General features: G+C 45.9%; 2 protein-coding genes across 9 annotated transcripts in view; one reads left to right on the top strand and one right to left on the bottom strand.

Moving 5' to 3' along the window:
* The first annotated feature begins 169 nt into the window (after nt 1–169).
* Nucleotides 170–2,019, top strand: hexim1 (HEXIM P-TEFb complex subunit 1). The gene has a single exon (XM_010740262.3). It carries the CDS (start codon nt 529–531, stop codon nt 1,606–1,608), a length of 1,080 nt encoding a protein of 359 aa, XP_010738564.3. The 5' UTR covers nt 170–528; the 3' UTR covers nt 1,609–2,019.
* A 665-nt stretch (nt 2,020–2,684) lies between these two features.
* The window catches only part of arhgap23a (Rho GTPase activating protein 23a), a 50,882-nt gene continuing 30,337 nt past the window's right edge, over nt 2,685–23,229 (bottom strand). For 2 of the 8 annotated variants that reach the window (XM_019258690.2, XM_019258691.2), the window contains exons 6-24: nt 22,670–22,730; nt 19,539–21,162; nt 14,868–15,026; nt 13,865–13,976; nt 13,717–13,756; nt 12,600–12,737; nt 12,199–12,510; nt 12,027–12,088; nt 11,809–11,927; nt 11,553–11,671; nt 11,308–11,460; nt 11,123–11,201; nt 10,941–11,014; nt 10,716–10,805; nt 10,503–10,628; nt 10,381–10,422; nt 9,211–9,304; nt 6,805–6,836; nt 2,685–6,680 (exon numbers count right to left, since the gene is read on the bottom strand). In XM_019258690.2, coding sequence (XP_019114235.2) covers nt 5,235–6,680; nt 6,805–6,836; nt 9,211–9,304; nt 10,381–10,422; nt 10,503–10,628; nt 10,716–10,805; nt 10,941–11,014; nt 11,123–11,201; nt 11,308–11,460; nt 11,553–11,671; nt 11,809–11,927; nt 12,027–12,088; nt 12,199–12,510; nt 12,600–12,737; nt 13,717–13,756; nt 13,865–13,976; nt 14,868–15,026; nt 19,539–21,162; nt 22,670–22,730 — 4,882 coding nt within the window. In that variant the 3' untranslated portion in view covers nt 2,685–5,234. Of the gene's footprint in view, nt 6,681–6,804; nt 6,837–8,660; nt 8,686–9,210; nt 9,305–10,380; nt 10,423–10,502; nt 10,629–10,715; nt 10,806–10,940; nt 11,015–11,122; nt 11,202–11,307; nt 11,461–11,552; nt 11,672–11,808; nt 11,928–12,026; nt 12,089–12,198; nt 12,511–12,599; nt 12,738–13,716; nt 13,757–13,864; nt 13,977–14,867; nt 15,027–19,538; nt 21,163–21,822; nt 22,000–22,669; nt 22,731–23,229 lie in introns of those variants that run through there. The other 6 variants (XM_019258693.2, XM_019258689.2, XM_019258688.2 and 3 more) reach the window with 6 other exon arrangements.

Raw genomic sequence — 23,229 nt, forward strand, 5'->3', positions numbered from 1 at the left:
TTTGATTGGTTGAAACGCTCGTCAGTTATGGTAGTCTTGTGGACTTTGTAGTTTGGTGCGGGGACCTCCGCCAGCCGCTTCACTGAAATTCGAACCACATGTCCCACAATCCAACAGGCGTCACAGGCGGCAGCATGCGCACGGCTAGAGGCGGAGCTGCTATATAAACACGGGCTCCCTCTTCTTGAGCAGCACACTGGACACTGTTGTGACGGTAGAACGTCGTCTTCGGGTGAGCGAGCGCTCTGACAGCATCGAAACAGTTAATGGTAGTTAGCGACAGTTGCTCTGACAAACCCTTTGGAGGAGTAACAAGTCTTTACTGTTCGGAAGTTTACTTTGAGTTTGTGAGAGTTCGCTTTCAGACGACAAAACTCAAACTTTCTTTAGTGATATCGCCCTTATTCTGGAATAAGTATATTTTGTTCAAATTGCGTCTTTTTTTTTTAACGAACTTTTGAAGCTCCGTTTTTTAAGAGCGCGAACATGATTTGATAAGGAGGAGCCATCAGAGCGGATCAAACCAGGATGACAGAGCCAGCGGAGCACAAGACCCATCACCTGAAAACTTCAGCCAGCCCATCAGGTGGGATCAGCGGAGACGCTATGGAGCATCTCCCAGCCAGCAACCGTGGTGGAGCAGAGAACGGCCACAGGGGGCGACAGAGAGAGCACAAGCAGCAGCAGCAGCAGCAGCAGCAGCGGCGGGCGGAGAACTGTGGGGATATCAACAGAGACAAGTTATGGCAAATGAAAGGCGGACAGAGGGGGGTGTGCCCTGCCTTGGCTGACGGAAACGAGCTCCCAAAGTGCCCGAAAACTGAAGTTCACGGAGCGGCAGACGGTGATAACACCTCACAGGGGAACAACAGTGAAGACAGGCAGCTGGAGGAGAGCTCGCTCATCGACTCGGACACCGGGTTTGATGTGCGCCTGGGCAAGAAGAGGCACCGGCGCAGGAACACCAGAAAGAAGCGCAACTGGAAGCCTTACTACAAACTTTCCTGGGAGGAAAGGAAAGCTCTGGAAGAGAAGGAGACAGCCAGAGCTTCTCGGCTGAGAGAGGAGATGTTCGCCAAAGGGCTCCCAGTGGCCCCATATAACACCACCCAGTTCCTGATGGACGAGCACGACCGGGAGGAGCCCGACCTCAACACTGAGACCGGGGTCAGGCGACCCGCAGGGGTCGGTGGCCGCATGGAGGACACGGGCAGCGAGGAGGACTTGTTCGATAACGAGGAGGAGGACGATGATGACGGCAGCGGCGGGGGCAGCGATGGCATCGGGAGGCCCGGGAACGCAGGTGGAGAGTTTCTCCAGAGAGACTTTTCTGAGACCTACGAGATGTACCACGTCGAGAGCCTGCAGAATATGACCAAGCAGGAGCTGGTGCAGGAGTACCTGGAGCTGGAGAAGTGCATGTCCCGGCTGGAGGAGGAGAACAACCGGCTGAGGCGCGCCGTGGAGCCCGGGGGTCTGACCGTGGAGAGCTCCCTTGTCCGGCTTGGAGAGCTGGAGAGGGAGCTGGAGAGACTGAGGGCCCAAAACACGGAGCTCCTCCTGCAGAACCAGCCGAGCAAGGACAGGGGGCAGGTCGCTACCAACTAATGGACACAATGCAAACAGGGGAACCCCTTTAAAAAAAAAAAATTAAAAAAAGGTAAAACATGGGACTGATGCATTTAAAAAAACAAACAAAAAAAATTAATCAGTTTTCTGTAATCAGTTTGTCATCTGGATGATGAAGTCCTTGCATTGAAATGCAATACTTGACGTTTCTTTTCTATTCGGACTGTAAGGCTGTCCTGTTCATTTTTTTTTTTTTTCAAGAAGAAATGTAAATATTTCAAAATAAGATTCTTTTTATAAAGAGAATGTATTTGACAACACGAGAATATTTTGTTTGTTTCCCGGGTCAACTTCACAGAACACCCATTGACAAAAAACTGTTTTTGAATTTAAAAAACAAAACAAAAAAACAATCCTCATATGTTGTTCATACCTCTGCATATGTTTCTTTATCAACCCCGTTCAGAAAAATTGAAATAACATAATTACAGCTAATTGGACCAGTTTGCAAAGTCTGTTTTTTTTATTTTGCAGAAGTTAAAATTCCAGAGTGAACATTTTAACAGTTGTGTGTTAACAAAGTTCAAATAAAACATTTTGAAACGATGCTCTCATGTGTTGTAATGCCTGCTGCTCTGAGACAGACACAGGAAGCTTCCAGAGTGAAACTACACATCATCACAAAGCTCGTCTTGTGAGGAGGATCCTGAGATGGGCCAGACAGACGACATCAGCGGGCTGTGATGAATGCACAGAAAGGGAAGGAGGAGGAGGAGGAGGAGGGGGCTATGATGGAGAGGCTCTTTATGGTTTATTATTCTGCAGAAGCCAAACAATGAGATGCAAATGTTCCTTATTGAAGCTCTATATTTAGGTAAAATTAATTTCCACATAATGCAGTGATGTTAAACTGATAATATTTATACTTATAATATAGTTTAGTCCTTCATGTGCAGAGGCAATCTGAGCCATTTGGCCTGGAGACTTTACTCATCTTTAGACTCCAGAGGGCGACATTCAGCTCCTATTTTAAGAAGCAAAACATGAGCTTCCTCCTCCTAAAGTGTGTGTGTGTGTGTGTGCTGCAAAAAAAATCCCACGAACACACATGAGCATTTTTCTTTAAACATAGTTCTGTTTATTTACATCATATAACCTTGCTTTAAAGCACACAGCCATGAGGGGGAAACTGTTTTCAGGCGGACAACCTCTTTTTTTTTTTTTTAAGTCCAGTCATTTTCATATTAGTTATACTCAAAAGCAATTCCAAATGTACACAGTACAATATGTTACATATTAAGATAGTATGTACAAAAAGATTTTAAAATACAACAAAGACATCAGGCGGATCACATTTCAGATGACACACACGCCAACCGTGGATGAAGTCACAGGTTGTTTGCTCATCTTCAGTTGATCGAGCGTTGTCCTCCTGACATGACCTAATGTCATTCTAGGGTGGGGCTTGTTAGGTGTACCATATTCACACACTGTGGATCACTAGGCAGAGAGAGATGACCTCAGTTTGTTAAGAAAAGCAGCTGAGAATACTATGCCTCTTCCCTCTTTAGCAGCAAGCTGTTAATGCCTGTGTTGAAGGCAAAGAGAGTGTGCATAGACATGTCCTTGGCTTGAAGTGTGCTTTTTCTCCTTTTTTTTATTTATTTTTATTTTTTTTACAACCTCTCAGTTCGACCGCTTGTATTTAATGTACACATCTTTGGGTCAGTGCCTTAGTTTTACCATCGACCACAGGAGAGAGGGAGAGAGGGAGGAGACCCAGAAACAACAGAAGGAAACGGAAAGATAAGAACCGATCATGGCACTGCAGAACAAAAACACATTCCACGAATCAGGCACTTGTAGAAAAAATCTTGAGGTAAGACAAGACTATAACTTATTATTATCATTATTATTATTACTATTAATCTTGTTCACTGGGTTATTTGGTCAGATGAAAACAACATCACTTTGGAAGTTGCACCTCCTGTTTGTGTTATTTTGTGATTTCCACAGCCAAGACGAGAGATGAAAACAACAGATTCACGTGTTCAGTTTCCTCTAATGTACCATTTCCCCAGCTTAGGGATGATTTATTAGAGCCTGACCTCATGGAGAACTCCTCGTCACGTTAACCCCCAAGGTAATTAAATGTGTAGACAGAAGAACCCTCGGAGGGGGACGTGATGAAAACCGCTGTACATCACCTCGGACAGAGGTGAAGGCTTCTCTTCTGTCTCTTTTACAAGAAAGAACATACTTTGTCTTGAGCTTAGTAAATACGAGCAGATCAGCGGAGGCAATGCTCAGTAATCCAAGACATGAATAACAAAACAAATGAGGTCAGCCATCACAGTGTGGCACTGAGCTGCCTTCAAACCGTCCAGTATAATGTAATAATTACCAGGTTACACCTCTACCTCTCGCTACATGTCGTCTGCGTACACGTTGACGCAACATCGTTGGAAGTAAAGTCACCGGAGAGATTTATTTATAAGACTAGAGCTCAAGAGATAATAAAGGTTTTCTGCACAGTGCTGAGAATCAGAAAGGCCATCTATGAGGAAGTAAGGAACAGGTTTAGTCATGTTTATCTTGTCTCCTTTGAACAGGTACACCAAAGAGGTGAAATCACAATAAAAGTACTTTTTTTTTTAACTTTAATACAAAATATATATAATATATATATTGAATATAAAACAAAAAAAAAAGAATATATTAAGGGAAACATTTCAAGTAACATCTTGAAAGAAATGACTGTGCACTTTTGCGTGCGCTTTTTTTGTAAACCATAAAAAAAGGAACTAAAAAAAAAAAGTAAAAACAAATATGATAACATAATATTTATATTTACAAAAGGTTAACTTAACAAGGCTTTGTACAAATGTTACAAAATTCGTTCAACACAAACACCTGCACGCTCAGACATGATCACAAACATTGTTGCGCAAACACACATAAACATTATTAACAAGTAATCGAGAGACGACTGTGGTGTGTGTGTGTGTGTGTGTGTGTGTGATGTTTGGAGTATAAAGGGAGGGTCTTACAGTGTTTGTGGTCTGACGAGTAACAGATCAGGAAGACTGATATGAAAAATCAGTTGAAATCCCTCTTGAAATTGAAAATGACCGCTGACTTTGAATTATAGGAATCATAGCAGGTTTAGAGATGTTTTAATCGTTAAAGCACCATTCTCTCAAGAACCGGAGGAGGTCTGCAGCACCTTCCTCCGGGCACCTGGAGGGATTTAACCCTTTAATTTATGTCGTCTGAGAGCCAGGCAGGAAGAAGACGGGGATGGATGCTCGATTATTACTCGAATGAGAATTCTTGGCCATAAACGTTGATTGTGTTGAGGTCTCTGTTTCTGTATTATTTCTATAAAAGCACACATATATTATATATTATAAAAATAAAAACACAAAAACAAAAGCTTTGGCAACACTGGAGCGCCCCTTGCCATGCGAACGGAGCTAAATCGAAAAAGAAAAGTGGTGGGCTGCTTTGAAAAGATCTGTTTGTTGGTACACTGTGCTGCACCTGACGACTAACCGAGATCCAAGACCCTGTTTTTAACCATGCTGCCGGTCGACTGACCTGCAGAGTCAGAATCCGCAGCCTGTTTTCCTTGGAGTGAGGGGTGAGGGGTCAGCTGACAGGGCTCACAGGTACTGGTGGAATCTAGAGGGGGGTGTTTGACGTGCAGCCGGTCCTTGTTCGAGTCCGTCTGCATCCCGAGGCAGCCCTGGTGTTTTGACCTGGTTTTGAGTGATGGGAGAAAGGGGGTAGTCATTGACATTCAGTGGGGGTCTCTTGTCGGATGTCTCAGTCGGGGAGGCCACCACGGTGTGTCTGCGCCAGGCCCGTCTCTTCTTCCGTGTCTCGGGTGACAGCGGTTTTCGCAGTCCCACACTGCGGAGGTCGTCTGCCGAGCCCATCAGACGAGCGCAGACCTGCTCTCCCATATATCTGCCACCCGGGCCGTTTGGGGTAAAGGAGGCGGCCTCGCTCGGTGGCAGGGTGGGCTTGGGTCGGGCATGGCGCAGGCTCTCCTGGCTGCTCCCTGAGGAGGGGTTGGTTCTGGAAGTGTCCCTCCTCACTCTTGGTGCGCCGTCTGGTCCAGAAGCGTCCCCGTCGCCCTGGGCCGTGGCTTCAAACTGCTCTAAGAGGTCCAGGGAGCGAGCCTTGGCCTTCTCCGACTTCAGCTTCTTCCTGGCCAGAGTGTCACACTGGATCAGCTTGTGGGAGTTAAAGGAAGGCCGCGAATGCAGTTTATGAGTGGTGGAGGAGGAGGAGAAGGAGGAGGACGAGGGCGTCGTGGACCTTGCTCCTCCTTCGCTCCTGTCCGCAGAGTCTGGTGTGTGTGTGAGGGCGGTGGGCGGAGCCAAAAGGTTTGTGGGCGACAGCACAGGGGGTTTGTAGTGTGTGTAGAGGAAGCTACGCGGGGGCGCAGGTGGTTGTGTGTTCACAGGTGTGGTCGGGTGTTTGTCCGGTCTCTCCTGGGTCAGCGAGCGCGAGGCGAAGCCGCTCTCATTGTCCGTCTCGCTCACCAGCTCGCTGTGCTCGTCGTCGGCGTCGTCCCCTCTCCCCTCTGACCCCAGGCTCCGCCCTAACGTGGAGAGGGTGGAATAACCAGAAACGATGGAGCGAGCATCCTCTGGAGCTCTCCACTGTGGCCCCTTCACCTCCGCCCGTGTCTCCTCCTCCTGCAACAACATGGCTGCCTGCCTTTCTCCTGCCTCCTCTTCCTCTTTGCAGCGCAGCCGGCTTGGAATAACCGCCGCCACCTCCTCTTCTACCTCGTCTTTCACTCCACTTTCTGCAACTTCCTCGTCTTCCTCTTCTTCTTCCTCTTCATCGTCGTCCTCCTCTCCCTCTGCCCGAGGAGCAGTGTCCCTTACAGGCGACTCTGCCTCCTCCTCCTCTTCCTCCTCCTCCGCGCCCAAATGTCCGGCTTTGATCGGCTCGTGCTCCGAGTCGTCGTCGGTGCTGCTGCCCACGCGGCGGGCGTTATGGCGCTTCCTGCGTTTGCGGCCCGTAACAGCTGACATGATGGACAGAGTCAGGAAGTCCTTAGGCGTGAGATCTTTCTTTGACCCCCACGACCCCTGAAAAAAAAAAATAAACAAGAAAACATGACATTACACTTTATATATTGTCTGTGTTCATATATATATATTGAACTGCTGCTGAACAACCAGAGTATCTTTGCACCACATGAGGGGATGTTACCTTTGATTTAGCTGAGTCACTGTTGGTTGAGTCTGGGGAAAAGAGAATAAAAACATCAGCGGGTCAGAACCGATGAAGTTAACAAAAGGCCAGGACAGTCATGGTGGAGGACACAGAGGCAGTTGGTGTGATCGTCACTCTTTTAAAGGATAAGACCACGATAAATCACAGAAAACTGCTCCTGCACCGCTCTGAACGCGATGAACCACAGCTGGTGTTTTCCATCAGCTGTACAGAGGAAAACACCTGCTGGGACGTCATCGAACTGACGTGCGTCTACGGCGCTCTGTCCGATGCGAGCAGCAGTTTTATGTCCTGAACAAATATTAAATCACAAGACGTCTAAATTTGAAGGAGCTCGTCTTCCTCTGTGCCCTCTGACCTCTGAACCGGCACACTGATGTACACACTGGAGCAGAGGAGGAGAAATAATGATTGGGATGAGGGGGAAGCAGGGTTTGGTGTTTGGAGGAAACACTGCATTAGGAAACCACGGCACACACCGATGACATCACCCAAAACACTGATGACATCGATTCAGTGAAAGAAGCGATGGGAGTTGGCGAGAAAAAGGCAGGAAAAATCGAGTCCGGAGAAAGAAAAAGAAACACACTTCCTCACGAACACAGACACACACCGATGCAGGATCTGTTTTTATCTTCCACTGAATCTAAACCCTGAGAGCGGAGGTAGAGTGATGACCGCTTGAGGGGGCTCTAGGTGGAAGTGTTACTCATGCACATAAAAGTACATTTGGTCTGTGTGCTGCTTCCAGATGCTTGCTCAAACTTCCACCCTCCATCTTTGGTCTTTCATATCAAACATACACCACCACTAAAGCTCCAGTCGATGCTCTTTAGGTCAAACAATCAGATTTTGGTACGCTATAGAGTTGACGTAAGATGTTGAGACTGTTCTGACAACTACTAGTACTGAAACACTATGAATAAAAAATAATAATAATAAAAAAAGATGCTGTTTAACTGACTGACTACAGAACTATCGGTTTCTACTATAACAAAAACCTGTTATAGATTTGGAAATCTGTCTCACCAGGTGTCCGTCGATGGCAAAATATCACGTCAGCTCTTTTTTTTTTAATACAATTTCTGAGAGATTTTACTTTGAAAGGTCACTTTCAACAATGGGTCTAATGATAGAGAGTGTGGTTTTCTTTACAGGCTGTAAAGAGGTTGTATTTTTGCTTCTGATTTTAGACTACGTAAACAGATTTCTACTACCTCCCTCACTTTAGAAACATTCTGGGAATTTTTCATTTTCACGTTAACCAGTGATAAAAAACCAGAGGTGGAAAGGTGAAAGTTTGAGCCACTGCTGAGCCTGGCACGAATAAATCAGACTAAACGTATCTGGCTTTTGAAATAGCAGAATCAGAAACGGCGCCACCCAGAGTCTCTTTGGAGCTGAGTGGAGTAAAAGGAACCCGATGATTGGACTACGCTGACTGAAACTGGCCGTAGGATGAGTGCTCGACAACAAGACAGGTCCACATAGTGAGGGTGTTTGTCTCTCAGTGACAGACCACAGTTTGCACTCCGGTGTCAGATACATCAGCTTTAACAGGCAGAGAGCAACCAGTCATCCATTAATTCATTATTGAGACTGGAGCGACGACACTGAAGTGACATGTTCTCACGGAGACCTCCGTCTGACAGGGAGACTTTCAGGAGAGTAATGGAAACCATGGAGACATAAACCATCACCACTCTCTCTCTCTTTCTCTTTCTCTCACCCACACACAAACACACATTATTTCACTTTCACAATACGATGCACTGACTCAATTGCACACACACACACACACACACGTATTGCCAGGGGAGTTCCCATCCTACCGCAGTGGCTGCTCCACAGGCTCAGCTAAGAGAGGGAAATGCAGAAACGTACAGAGAAAGTGAAAGATGAGCAACGTGGAGGAGAAAAAAAAGAGGTCAGCAGAGAGGAGAGAAGTATAGGCACTCTATCAAACACAGAAACACTCCAACTGCTAACGGATGTCATTTCTTATGCTGCGTTCCAGGTCTGTAGGAAAGTAGGGAATTCTGGCTTCAAACTGGGACACACACTTCCAAAGAGGAATCTCAATCAAGCGGGAAAATCTGATGTAACATGTTTTTTACCATAACTCATTTAGTCATTTCTGCAAAATAACGTGAGTTATTATTAAGAGAAATCTGGCCTGACAGCTGTTGTTTTTTCCCCTCATTCACTGGAACACATTGATTATAATCGTGACAAACTTCTGGGGAATTTCCTACTTCCAGCTTTAGATGGAAAGCAGCATCAAATTCATTTGGTTGTCATTTACAGCTTTCTGAATGCTATTGGTCGGCTCGGTCAGATCTAGCAGTCACTGGCTGAGAGCAGTAAGCAGCGTGCGCTCACCTGAGGCCTCCCCGAGCAGGGCAGTCCTGCCGATGTTGGACAGCAGGTGGTCGATGTTGGGGGCGGGCTGCACGTCCTCTGTATCCACCGGTGTCTGGACGGAGGAGACACAAGAGCAACATTCGATGACGTAATAAAAGGCTGTGATATCTCCACGTAGATGCCTCATATGAATTTACTGACATTTCTAGAGATTAATTATTGTTGTACTTGATAATATATAGGATTTCTACAGCATGCAGGAAGCTGACTGATTTATGTACAGACTCTGCAGGTTTATCTGTGCTCTCAATCATAAAAGATCAAAGGTCACTGTGATTACAACGCAAGCAGCAGAGTGACTCACTGGTTTCATAAAAAACAGCATGATCACATCGCTGTATGATCAAAGGAAAGAGCTCAGTACTTTCATTTTAAACATAAAAAGTTCAGTCATAGCCAGTAATCACTACTCCACATTCATCTCCAGGGGTTTTGGTAGAAATTATATTATATTATCGTAGCACCCATATGTTTTAGTCTGTTATCAATAAGAACTGAAAATGATGTCCATGGAAATGACAAACACAGCCATAAAGGTATGGTTTCCCTGTCTGATAACTACATCACTGCTTAACTAATAAATGTTCAGACAATGTACATGTGCATAGATATTGCCAGATTTTCTTTAAACCTAACTGGATCACGGATGTCCAGATTTGGTGAAAAAGAGAAAATTCAACACGCCATGAAAAACACATCTTGCTTTAGGATCAATTTGTCACTAGTCTGGAAACACAAAAATGTTTTGTTGTGTTTTAAGGAAAAAACAGTTTGCTGCTATAAAATCCATAAAAAGACACATTAAAAGTACAAAACTCAATGGCTGCTATCAGTGCTTGGCAGTGGTTTGTTAAGTTCTTGACACGTGTTTAAAAAAAGATGAAGTGATCCCCTCAGCGGCAGATTTTGTTCTTTTGGAAAAAAAACAACTTGCAATGATGTGTTCAAATACAGATCCTGAACTTTTACTCTCACTCTCTCTCTAAAGATTCTCAGAAGTCACACACACGCACAGCATACTTCACATCCTGTACATACTTTACTGTCTCTGTAGTAACAATAAAGTTTTCACTGTCTAAATAAATCTTTATTATTATTCACATGCTACAAAACAACATGATAACAAACCTTTTCATCCTTGTCCATCTCTTCAGCGAAAAACCAGATGCCCTGTAAGAATGACCGAGAAATATTTAGCATGATAATGATTATTAGTATGTGTGTGTGTTTATGTGTGTGGCATCTCTCACATGTTGGATGAGCGTCTCTACTATCTTATAGCGGTCAGGCATGTGTGTGACCATGTCTTTCATGTTGTCTTCAGACGTCCGGACCAGAGTCGGCCCGAACACCAGAGCCAGGTTACGAGGCTCCATCTGCACGCAGGACGGAAAAGATGTTAATATCAAACATATTGTGGCAATACACGATTATATTTGACTTACTAACTGTCCTTCACACACCTTGTTTTTATCAGAGCTGTCGGCTACAGTCTTCAGGTGACCGACCAAGAACTTCAGAGTGTGGTAATAATGATCTGGGAGGTCTCGGATCTATGAAAGAGAAACAGGAGGAATGACGATAGTGATAAACCTGTTGGACCTGCCTGACTCCTGCTACACACTCACGTACACACACTAGACAAATAAGCAAATTATCATGCTCAAATTCATTCAGTCAAAACACACCAGTTTCTTCATGGTCTTTAGTCTTTCTGATGCATTTTCCATCCGATTGGCGTCGATGAAGTCGTTGTACTTGTCTGTGAAGATATTAGACACGACAGATGAGACGTTGTCATATGAAAGCACGGCAGTGTGAGGCCGAATGGTATGTGTGATGGCTTGTCGTGACATGTTTTTGGACTCACCGTTGGTGAAGAGCGGCTCGGGAAGTTTCCTGAAAAAGGATTTTAGTAAACTGCTGACAACGTTGAGGTCCTGCCACTTCTGTTGACAGCAAGAAACACAGAGAAGAGTCAGTGATGACAGAATTTCAACATCAGTTTATTATCGGGGCATTTTTCTGTGTCCATGTATGTTTGTAGTTCCTGACCTCCTCTGCAGGGTTGATGTCGACGCCCTTGTTGAGCTGATCCTGAAGCATCGACACCATGGCGTTGTTCCCGGGGACTCTGTAGATCCCGGTGTACTCCAGGCCCATCTCCTCCACCAGACCGCAGCAGATCTCCACGATCAACGGGATGAACTGAGACGGACAGAATTGAATCACAAATGAAGCGTTCAGTAGAAAACCTCGTTTCACTGCGTTCAGGTGGGACAGAGGAAATCGAGGCTAACCTTGTTATTTACACCCGGCTGACAATCCTCCAACCTCACGCCAAAAGCTTTGGGACCGGTCTTCTTTGTCTTCTTCATGATGTTGATTCCCCACGGAGACTTTGGAGGGCCGCTCTCATCTAAAAACAGATTAAACAAAAACGACACAGAGCCTCAGTACTCAGTGCTTCTCGTTTAACCTGATCTTTGACAAAGAACCACCTACAGTTTTGGGATGGCATGAAGTATTTTTAGTTTTTGGTTTCCTGACACTGACCTTTGCCTTCTGATTTGGGGGATCGTGGCGCCCCGGCAGCATTTTCTGTCTTGGCGAGCAGGAATGGAGGCTTCATGCGGGGCAGCCTGGGAGAGGAGTCGGGTTTGCTGCCTGTCGGACTGCAGGGGGAGACAGAGAGACAAGTTTAATTCAAGCTGTCAGTTGAGTGCAGCAGTAAAGGCGGCTTGATTATGTTCAGCTACAATCAGGTGACTCACCTCTGTTTTCTGTAATCGTTCAGCTTCTTATTGATGAGTGCCTGCCTGGAAAATCCGAGCTCCTGCAACACACACACACACATCTCTGTTATGACTTTTTATAAAAAGCTACACACTGCAGGCACAGTAACAGAGGAGGTTAAAATAGACAGATAAAGGTGTGTCCTCTGACCTCGCTGTCCGTCTTGCTGTTTTCCCTGATGACCTTTATCCAGTCCAACATGTCCTCCCGGTCCTCCGCCTGTAGCAGGTACTCGCAGAAGTCCTGGGTGGTCAGACGCAGGGCGTGTTTCCGTTTGGTCTCACTGTACGCAATATCCACCAGACAGCCCCGGATGCTGATGGGCTGCTCCTCGTCCTCGGCAGCACCTCCGATCGTGGCCCCCCGAAGCACTGCCTCCCTCTTGTCCTTGTAGAGGAACAGCGAATGGGAACGAAGCACCGAGAAGACTCGCTTCCATGGGCGCATGCCGCTGCCCACCTTCTGTGAAGGATACATGAGAGGTGAGTCTTTTAATGCTTTTAATGCTCTACTGCCTTCTGTTTAATTCTATTCAAGCCTGGTGTACCCACCTTGCCCTTCTCTGTGAGGATTTGTTTGAAGTGCAGCCATCCTTCTCGCCGTACGTCGCTGTACGTGATGTTTCCCAGCTCTGAGGTGGAGTGGCGTTTAGATCGAACCTCCTCTGCCGTCCCCAGGTTGTCCAGAGACTGAAACCCAAACAGGAGAGCCTATTAAAACCCATGAAATCTGACCCCGATACTCTGCAAACTCAAGCCAAAATAAAAATCTAAATAATATATGGTGCTGGTGCTGCTGAGGGTTTAGTTGTGACCCTTGTTTTGCATCATCAGAAGATTCTCCTCTTTTCATATTACATCATTTTACAACTGCTGCAGCAGCTCTCTGGCCTCTTTGTGCCCTTGTACTGCAAGTTGCCAAATTCGGCCTTTAAAACTCACTGACACACCTTCATTAAAGCTGACACACAGTGAATATGACTCACTTGAGTAGCTACATTGGTTTGGAGTATGAAGCACATCGAGTGCAAAAATGAAAATATCTATTTCACAGTCTGATGTAAAAAGGCACAGACAGGCCATAGAAATGTCTGGAATATGTGAGACTATGTCACCTTTTAAAGAGAAAATGTACTTTAATTATTAATTAATTAATTATCAATGAAACACACCGCTCCTCAGTTCAGCATACAGGAGTTTGGATGTTACAGCCTCATTTTATCTGCTATGACTAGTAGCTCATGGCTAATGCACTTCAGCCAAATGTACCAGTATAACGGACATTACTGAGTCACTTACAATATATTTTATTTATGTTTTTATTCCTTAATTTGTGAAGCAAATGCCAGTTAAGTGTCTTTAAGTCAATGTAAGTTGTTTAAAGTTGTCTGTTAAGCTGCAGGATGTCCATTTTATAATTTAGTTTGTTTTCTTTCTCTGACTGACCTGGCAAAAGGGACCTTACACAAGCAAAGTAGTGACAGGATTTATAAAAGGAATAATAATAACAATAATAATAATACATTTTATTTAAAAGCGCTTTTCAAGGTACTCAAAGACACTTTACAAAGAAGAACATCAAATCATCAAAACAATATAAGATAGTACACTAAAAACACATTAAACATTAAAAGCAATAAGGTTTAGATGATGAGAATAATGGACTCACCCCGTCTGTAAAAAAACTCTTCACTCTCTTTGGTAGCCTCCTGCAAAGTACAACAACACAACCGTCAAAACATGTGCTGCACACGTCACTGAATAGACGTCGTTTTAATGCAACAAGCTGTCAGCTGTCTCAGTTCGATGGTACTCACGAGAAGACCCGTCCCTCCTCTCTGAACGTGTTGAGTCCTTCGTCACATGACTTGGAGCGCTCTGTGGTGATGGCTAGAAGATAGGAGGAACGGCGACTGGATTTAATACTGCCTGCTCGATGAGAGGATGAATGAGCATGGAGAGAGATATAGACAGAAGAAAAGAGAAAGAAAGAGAAAGAGGCAGAGAGAGAAAGACAGAATGTTGACGTAATGCCAATCACCCGTGGTGGACGGTGTTGGATTAGGAGATGGGGATAGTGAGGGAGGGAGCAGGAGGTGGAGGAGGTCGGTGGTATGAGTGACGAGGTGAGGATGGGTGGTGGGGAGGTGAACTGGAAGGGTGGGTTAGATCAAACTATCACTGTTCTCACCACTGGCATGCAGGTGTAGCATCTGTAAACACTGCCTGACATGCATTTCTTTAAAGAAACTTGTCATGCAGGTCAAAGTTTGTCCATTTAACTGAAACTGGGAGGGAACTGACTGAGTCGTGGGCTTCATGCACAGCTGGAGATCCATCCAAACACATTCAGACAACGAGAATCTTCACGAGTATCTTTACGTGCGAAACATGCAATGTACAAATTCAGCATGCAGAATAGTATAAAACTTCATCTTTGCGAGGATTTTTGTCTTATTATTGAGCCCCCAAAGTCTTGTTTTTGAAATGCAGTTAGTTGATTATTTCAACCTGTCCCCAATAAAAATATAATTTTGTAGAAATTAATGTCACTTAATTCTGGATTTTCTTTAAATAATTTGATTTGAATTAGAAAGCAGTTGATTTTTTTTACTTAATTAGAGAAAATCAAACTTTGAAGGCTCAATGAGAAGCAAAACGAAATACTTAAAATGGAAATTATAAACAGCCGATCACGAGGGTTTTCAAATCTCATGCAGGCTTCATCAATCCGTCTCTGAAACTTACAAATAAGACACTTTTCTGCTGCATGCAGTGGACAGGGAGAGCGGGGAGGAGAGGGGAGGAGGGGGCACTCACTGCAGTCGTGTGAGAAGAGCCTAGTGAGGGGGAAGGTGAAGGTGGGGGAGGCGGGGCTGGTGACCACGGCGGCGGGCGCCGAACTCATGCCGCTGGACACCACGGAGGACGCCGGCACGTGGCGGGCGCGCAAATCAGCGCCGGGGCTGGTCGGCTCATCTGTGGGAGGGGTGGAGGGAAGGAAGGCAGGAAGAGAGGAGAGGAGAGGAAAGAGGGGGATAGGATTAGGTGTTAGAGAAGGAGGTCAGAAGGGGAAAAAGAAGGAAAGGAAAATGGGTTAGATTAGGAGAAGATGTGGAAGAGGAGAAGTTTTTAAGGGAAAGGAACCGCAGGGTTACCAGCAGAGATACTAAACAAGATCATTTCCATTTTCATGTCACCTTATCTTTAAATTTCATGCTTTCACCTACAAAATCAACACCCACGGCAATCGTACTCGAACACGAGGCATTTAGACTCCAGTTAGACACAAAACACAGCCCACAAACACAACACGGTCATTTACAAATCCACAAAGAGAAGCTAAAGGAACAACTGCCTCAGGAAAGTACAAATACAAACGCAACCTAGTAAAGACACAAAAAGTTACAGAGCCGCGGATTAAAACAGGCAAATGGACGACAGATAATGCAGTACCTGTGCCTCCTGTTGCCATAGGAAGAGTTACTCTGCTGCTAATAGAGGTGGTTTTGTAACAGACATATACTGGCTCCAGGTTTCAGTTCTTTATGACATCTACTGTCGAGTATGAACTGACACACGTGATGATGAGAAAGTGTCACGATCCAACGAGGGACTAAATATTGTGGATAACCAAACATAGATATTTAGTGGTACTTTTTATGCCATGAATGAACATTTGTTCAATAAGACAAAGGCATTAAGCAGCTTTACAGGTCACCCAGACTACAAGTCTTTGAAGCTTATGCAAAAGGATATGAAACTGTGACACACACACACACACACACACACGCTCACATGTACTGACACTTCCTGACTCAGAGAGGATTAGAGACCAGCCCGATATTTTGCATGAAGTGAGGAGAAGCTGGATTTGTTGGTGATATCTTAAACTGTCAGTATTGAACTGGTGTGGAAGGCTTTGGTGTGTTTTCTCTGTGGGACCAACAGGGGGCAGCACAGCCTCAGACAGCTCTGTAGACTTGAGGGACACCCCCACAGACCACCACATAGTCTTTTTCTGAATTCTTGTTCAGGTTTCTCATTTCAGCTCTGATTTCCTTTCCTACCTTTGCCATCATTCCCATCTCTTCACCTTTCTTTCTGTGTCTTCCTTCCCTCTGGCTTCTTTCCATCTACCACCCTTTCTGTTCTATTCTTCACTCCTGTGCATACAAGAGCCCGACATAAGGCGGAAAACATTTCCAATCTGGGATGAGGAATCTGCCTGTTTACAGCGCTGCCCAGAAATAGCCGGGCTGTGGGTTTAACAAAGGCCGTCATTAACGGGCAGCCAGAGAGTGAGCTCAGAGCCACAAGACGGAGACGCACCAGCAGAGGGGAGCAACATACCACAGCACACTCTGTCTCGACTCTGCAGTGTGTCCTGCAACATAGATGGAGCTCAGCAGACAGCGATTACATGACACAGAGAGGAGAGGAAAGAAGAGAAGTCAGAGAGAATAAAAGGGGCTTAAAGAAATTAAAAGTCTAAAATAATGTTTAAGAAGAAACACAAACAAAAACATTTTTTCTATTAAAGGAAACAACTTCTCAAAAGTTAAAGGTTGTGCAGCTGTAGAAGAACTTAAAGTCATAAAGTCACCTAATATTGTTTGTTCAGTAAAGGTCAGACTGTAGAATAGACAGACGAGCAGGGTTGAAACTAGTAATTGAAAATGTAGTTCTCTAAATTTAATTGTTTGGTCAGAAAATTGTAAAAATGTTGATCACAATTCCCTGGAAGCAGAAGATAACGACTTTAAATTGCACATTTTGTTTGATTTTCTCAGATATTCAGATTATTATCATGTAAGAATAAAAAAGAGCTGTAAATCCTCATAACTGTGCAGCTGCCACGAGTTAATATTCAACATTTTTAATTACATAAATGATTTATTTTAACAAACAAGGCATCTGTTGTAGATTATCGGTTGATTAACTCAGCTTTATAAACATTATTGGTTGGCAACTTTTGCCACTTGACAATTTTCTACTAAATACTCTGCACTGTGGTCGCATTTTGGTTCAATGGCCAGACCGAGTTAACCAGAGAGACGAAAACCAGGAATCTAGAAAGAGAGGAGAGAGGGGGAAAAAAGGAAAGAATGATATTACGAGACAGAAAGGCTGCTGCCTGTAAGGCAAGACAGAGGGGACGAGAGGCCAGAACAGAAGGTCTTGGTCCTGGTCTGTTGTGTCCAAGGTCCAGCTAGTAAAGATAGTCATGGACTGAACCCCCACGCAGACACACAAACCCCTTCATCTTCCAGAGCAGCACAATAGCAGCATTGAGGGCGGGAGCTGAGTGTATGGGCCCCTACTGTTCCCCACAAAGACCGCCACAAAAACCTCCTGGTAATTTACAGCTGAGAATCATGTTGAAAGACTCCAAGTGGGTACAAGAGCAAAATGCTGTATCTGTTGACAATGCCTCTTCCTGTTTTATTCCCATTGTATGAGATACAAAAATAGAAGACTACTAAATACTTCAAAGTAATCAAAGTTTGGAAATCTGCTATATCTCTATACGAGGCGTCATAAAAACATATTTGCTGTCAGACACAGCACGCCTTTGTGCTCTCTACCTCGCAGACATCCGTGCTTTGCAGACAAGAATGATAACAGCCAATAAAATCGCATGTTCCCGAACAGGCCCAGATCATATCAGCATCTCTCTGTCAGAGAGATAAAGCGATGGAGGAGGAAAACTACAAGAAGAGAGAAAAGCTATTTCTTGTCTATGGGGAGAAACTAGCCTAGTTTCAATTTGTGGCTATTAAACGTGTCCCGGCCTGTAGCTCTGACTGCCTGCTTTCTGAAGGTACGACACAAGAATGTGCTCTGACAGACCGAGAGAGAGAGAGAGAGAGAGAGGCACAGAGATGCCTCATGGTTTGCTGAGCCACTGGATTTTCTCCCTTTAAATGACTTTCTCTGGCCGAGCGTGGCTTGGCTTAAATATCGGCGGCCATTCCACGTTTGGCTTCCAAGTCAGCTGATTTGAATCTATTCAGCATTAGGGGTGAGCAGCGGCTGCTTTCTCCAGGCTGTGACAGGGTGATGGAGGCATGGCTCGCCTGGCCATCTGACTTCGTTTGCGTATGGTTTGACTTAATGGATGCTGTACGTGTCAAGTGATACAAGCCAATGTGAAGCCTTGCGGAGCCCCCCTCTCTTTTCCATGCGTGTTTTCAGAGCACGGAACAAGACGGGACACGACCACAGTCACCTCCCACTGACACCAACATATGAAGGCCATAACTGTACAGTACATATTCATGCAAACAACATCGCACAGACACAAGACTGCGCTGAAGCTGTTACAGATTATCGCTGTGTCAAGTTTAAGATACTCTACTATGAGTGTATGAGGTTTTCCTAAACATATAATTTCATTTCACTGGATTCATTTAATCCAACTTTCATATTAATCTTTGCAAACCTTGAAAGGCTTTTCTTTCTGCTAGGTCCATAAGAAGTGGATTAAGTGTTTTAAGCAAGGATTAGAAGGCAGCTCTTCTTCCCTTAGATATATTTTACAGGCCAAATTACACAATGTTAAAGGTGAACCAAACTATGAACAACATAACTCAATAAAAATAATTATAAACAACCTTTTGTGCCAGATTTTCCATAGTTAGGGTAAGAGTCAACAGCCATGGCAACATCTCTGTGAGGCTGGTTCTTCAGCACAGCTTTTTTTACTAGTTTAACATTTAACCGAAATCTAGCATGGCAAAATGCTCACGACATGTGTTTTTGAGCTGATGAATGAGCTAGAGGAACAGTGACAGAATGATGAGTACATCCTCTGGGGACCAATTTTCATCCTATAGCTGTTGAGAACAAAATCAATGGATCCATGGACAAATCAACAAAACTATCCATAGAGCCGTGCTGCTAGCGTGGCTAAAAACTGTAAGTGACTAAAAGAGAAGAAAGGGGAACAAAAAGAATGTCGACTTATCAGGAAATATCTAGCACTGCCCACACACACACACACACACACACACACACACACACACACACATTCAGCTTCATCTCATTTCCTCAACATGGTGACGTGACCTTAAAGACCGGGGCCAGGATTAGTAAACTCAGAAATGACTGAATGAAACAACTAGTCTGTAATACTATGGGAAGTGCCGTTATTACCCAACGCAAACGTTCACACACACACACACAACAGCTAAACAGCTAAATATCAATGACCGAATGGAAACTGCTCTAAGAAGAGCCCAGAGCCTGAACAGACAGACAAGAAGGAAATTAAGGAAACACACACATCCCCACAAACTCGTAATTTCGCCTGAATTATAGCTCTGTATTTCCTCTCAGTTAAGCCTTCACTGACATTCAATAAACACTCCATGTGGATTACATTTTAGAATGGAGGCGATGAAATCTTAAGGTCAGTTGGAGGTTTTGTGAGGGGATTAATGTGTAAGGGAGGGGACACAGGATGGAGCTCAAACATTCCTTTCTTACCTATGTAGGGGATGGAGGCCAGGGAGTCATCCTCTATGGGGAGGGGGGCGAGGTTGCCGTTTGCTTTGCGTGGGGCTACATCTCCTGTGGAACCAGGTGCAGGAGCTGAGTCTTGGGGATCTGGAGAAAACAAAGAGGGTTCTAGCCCGTCCATGGGCAGCGCGTAGTGCGGATGACGCATACCGTAGGCGTTCCTCCGCCCAGTAGGCGGTTTCTGCCTCAGCACCACTTCCTGGGTTGCCACCTCGGCCTGCCCCTCCAATGACCCTCGTTCCCTCTCGTGGTTTGTTGGCCTGTACGCTCTGTCCTGGGATTCAGGAGTGGCGGACGCAAGGGGGGATGTGTTAGAGGCGGTGAGGGGGGCTGTTGTGCCCTCTGGAGGGCTTTTAGGGTTTGGGTTCCAGTTCAAGTGGGGGCCAGAGTACGAAGGGTCCCTGAAAGAGTGGGCTTGCTGCATAATGCGCCCTGTCTTGCGGTAAAAAGACGGGCTGTAGCTCCGGTAGCCCACTGGCTGGTCGTCCATGCTCTGCCCAGGGGGAAGCCGTCTGCTCTGGGGGGCAGCCTGCTGGGGCTGAGGCTGGGAGTGGGCCTGGGTGTGAGTCTGGGGGTGGTGCTTCGAATGTGATGGTCGGGACATCGCAGGAGCTTGTGTTGCACCGTAATGGCTCCCCTGCCTTGGGTAGGCATCAGTCCTGGGGGGCGGCTGGGGAGCCTGCTGGAGCCACGAAGGCCTCTCAAACCGAGGCGAGACCAGTCCAGCTGTTGCTCGGTCCAGCATCTCTAACGAATGGCCGTGGCGGTCATACTGTGCCAGCAGGTTTTCAGAGCGTGTTCTAGTATAATTAGAGGCTGGTTGGCCCCTACCTGGGCCCCCTTCCCAGTCTCCATAAGACCAGTATGGCTCTCCGTGGGGTCCTGGTCCTGACTGCTGTAGTAACAGCAGAGTGTCCTGGGAGGCGCTGTGCGGCCAACCACCTGTCCGCTGCTGCTGCCTCCTGGTTTCACTGAGCCGGTCCTGAGAGTAGCTGCGGTGGCGGGTTTGCATGCTGCGGCCTGAGCGCTCAGGCATCTGGTTGTAGTACCAGTCAGTGAGGGCCTGCTGGCAGCGCTCACTGCGGCCATGGCTGAGCTGAGGCAGGGGGGGGCTAGTCCACGCTGAGCTGGACTTGCGGGGCTGAGCCTGCGAGGAGCTGGCAGCGTGGTGGTTAGGGTAGTGGACTTGCAGCGGGCTGGACAAAAGGCCTCCTGATGAGGAAGACGAAGAATAGGAGCGCCCCCTGGTCTGCCCCTGAGGCTGCTGGCTGGTCATACCGTACTGGATCTCCTCTGTGCGGTGGGCTGGGCTGCTGTGACCCACACCACCTGGCTCTCCAGCCCGTCCTTCCTGCCAGCTGGCGGGGCTGCCTACAGCTGAGCGGTTGTCCAAGGGTGAGGATGGGCTGGAAGAGCCTGGCCAGCGACTCCAGTTATCCAGCTGGTTCTGGCCCATAGGCGCAGATGGAGGGGCTCCGGCAGGGGTCGTGGTCTTGGAGCGCGAATAACAGATAGGAGGCGGTGGTGGGAGGTTCTCAGCTCCCCCTGCATAGGGTTCATTGCCTGTCAGGTAAGCATCCTGGGAGTATGCCTGGGAGAGGGAGGGAAGATGGAAGGAGAAGTGAGATAAGACACATCAGGAAGAAAGCTCAAAGGAAAGGTGTGTGACACAGTGACGACTTCAGATCGAAATATGCTCTCATTGTAAACAAGTCTGACAACAACACACACCATAACCAAAGCTCTATAGGACAACTGCACATTACACAACAAGCCTTGAAGTGGAACGGTCTTTCAGCTCAACCCCTCCGCCACAGTTTGTCCCCAGGGCCTTGGTTCTCAACACAAACACATGCTAGGCAGCGAACTGTATGAACTGCCTTGAGGAAAAGCCACAACACTCACTGCACAGCTACTAGCTGCAAATACTTATGTCCCCACACAAGGTTGTGTACACACACTGTGCACTGCTGTTAGAGTATACATCGGAGACAAAACAGTGTATAATTAAGCAACTACTTTTTCAATTAGTCACACTTGAAGCTTCCTTACAACTCGATTTCATAACACCAGACAAAAACAGACCTGCTATTAAGTAAAGCTAAATCAAGCGGACAGTTAGACAAGTTTTTCAGGGTTTACCTAGACCGTCCAGCACATCCAGAACCTTTCATCAGCCTGCATGTTAAGCCTGTATTCACCACAAACAGACACAGAGGAGGAAGAATAGAAGCAGAAGACTGATCCTCACCAACACTCCTGACAAAACACTCCTCCGGCTAAAACCTGCCGTCCTTCAGATTCCACACCCTCCTTCTCCCGGAGACATTCAACCTTCTCGCTTTTTAATACTACTTTTTTTCCCGCAAGTTTTCTATCTGTTGATCTCCTTGTTGTCTTCTCTCTCGGTTCCTTCCAAACTCCCTCTCTCCTCCCTCTCATTCTGTGCCTTACTCCACCCTGTGGGAGTGTGGAAGGAGGCGCAGCACTGGTGATGTCATGCTAGGAATGCAGCAGATACAGGCGTAGCAGTGAGGGGAGGAGTGTGAGGACAGAGGAGTGGGTTTATAACGTTAAAACATGGCAGCATGTTTGAATCGAGGACCCAGTTTTGGGCTCTTAAGGCAGGAACACATGATGGTTCTGCGCGTTAGAGAAGGATCACTTTGGTCTGGTGATCTGGGTTTTGTGTGTTGACATGTTGCTCCAGGTTAATGGGAGGGACGAGGGATGATGCATGTCTGATCATGTGAGCAAGCGTGGAGCAACCTGTGGAGCGACAAAAATGTGTTGTACAGTACATGGGCGTGTGAATGAGCACCAAGCTGTTTTTCAGAGTGAAGCTTTCACGGTTTAGGACACCAGTGGCTTTTAATGAACGCGTGTTGTAATCTAAACACAGAGCAGCGAGCCTCTGAGTCACTGTGCAGCCATTCTAAAAAAATCTCGACATTCTTCCACGGTGACGAGGTGGATCTATGTCGAACCCTGCAAACGAGTACAACACAACATCCCTGCGATATTATGTAATGAAATGTATGTGAGCGTGTAATGCATGTCGCGCGTGGGATAAGGTGCATGAAAAATCCCATACTCACACTTACCAACTGAAGCACGTCTTCATCTTTTGGCATAATGGAGAGCTCCAACACGCTCTCACTGCAAGACACATAAAGGAGGGAGGAAGAGGGGAGGACAGGGAGAATAAAGACATAGAGGTGAAAAACTACAAGATTGTGAGCTCACATCCAATAACTTGAACTGGTGCTTTGATACGGAGCACAAAAATAGCGACGCTTCATGAAGTGGATCGGGCCAATCTTCATCAAATACACTTTTTATCGCCAAGGTCGTTAAAATATGTAAAAGAGAAGTGTTTCTGCTCTCATTCACACTCCATTTTTAGCACCACAGTAATCCCTAGTCCTAATGAGTTCCATGCTGGGAGGTGCACAGATAAAAAAAGCACTTGTATCAGATTGGCGGATCCCTCGAGTCGATATCTCAATTTCTATTGGGAGAGAAAAAGTTGGATCGTTCATCGCTAACATCAGCCAGCTGTGCTGTAGCTGACCCTGACTTCCAATCTGTGGATTGTGGTGTCTAACACAGAAGGTCAGCATCTGAGGAGAGTTAATATGAATAATAGTAATATAAT

The sequence above is a fragment of the Larimichthys crocea genome, chromosome XII (assembly GCF_000972845.2).
Source record: "Larimichthys crocea isolate SSNF chromosome XII, L_crocea_2.0, whole genome shotgun sequence".
In the NCBI taxonomy this organism is placed as follows: Eukaryota; Metazoa; Chordata; class Actinopteri; family Sciaenidae; genus Larimichthys; species Larimichthys crocea.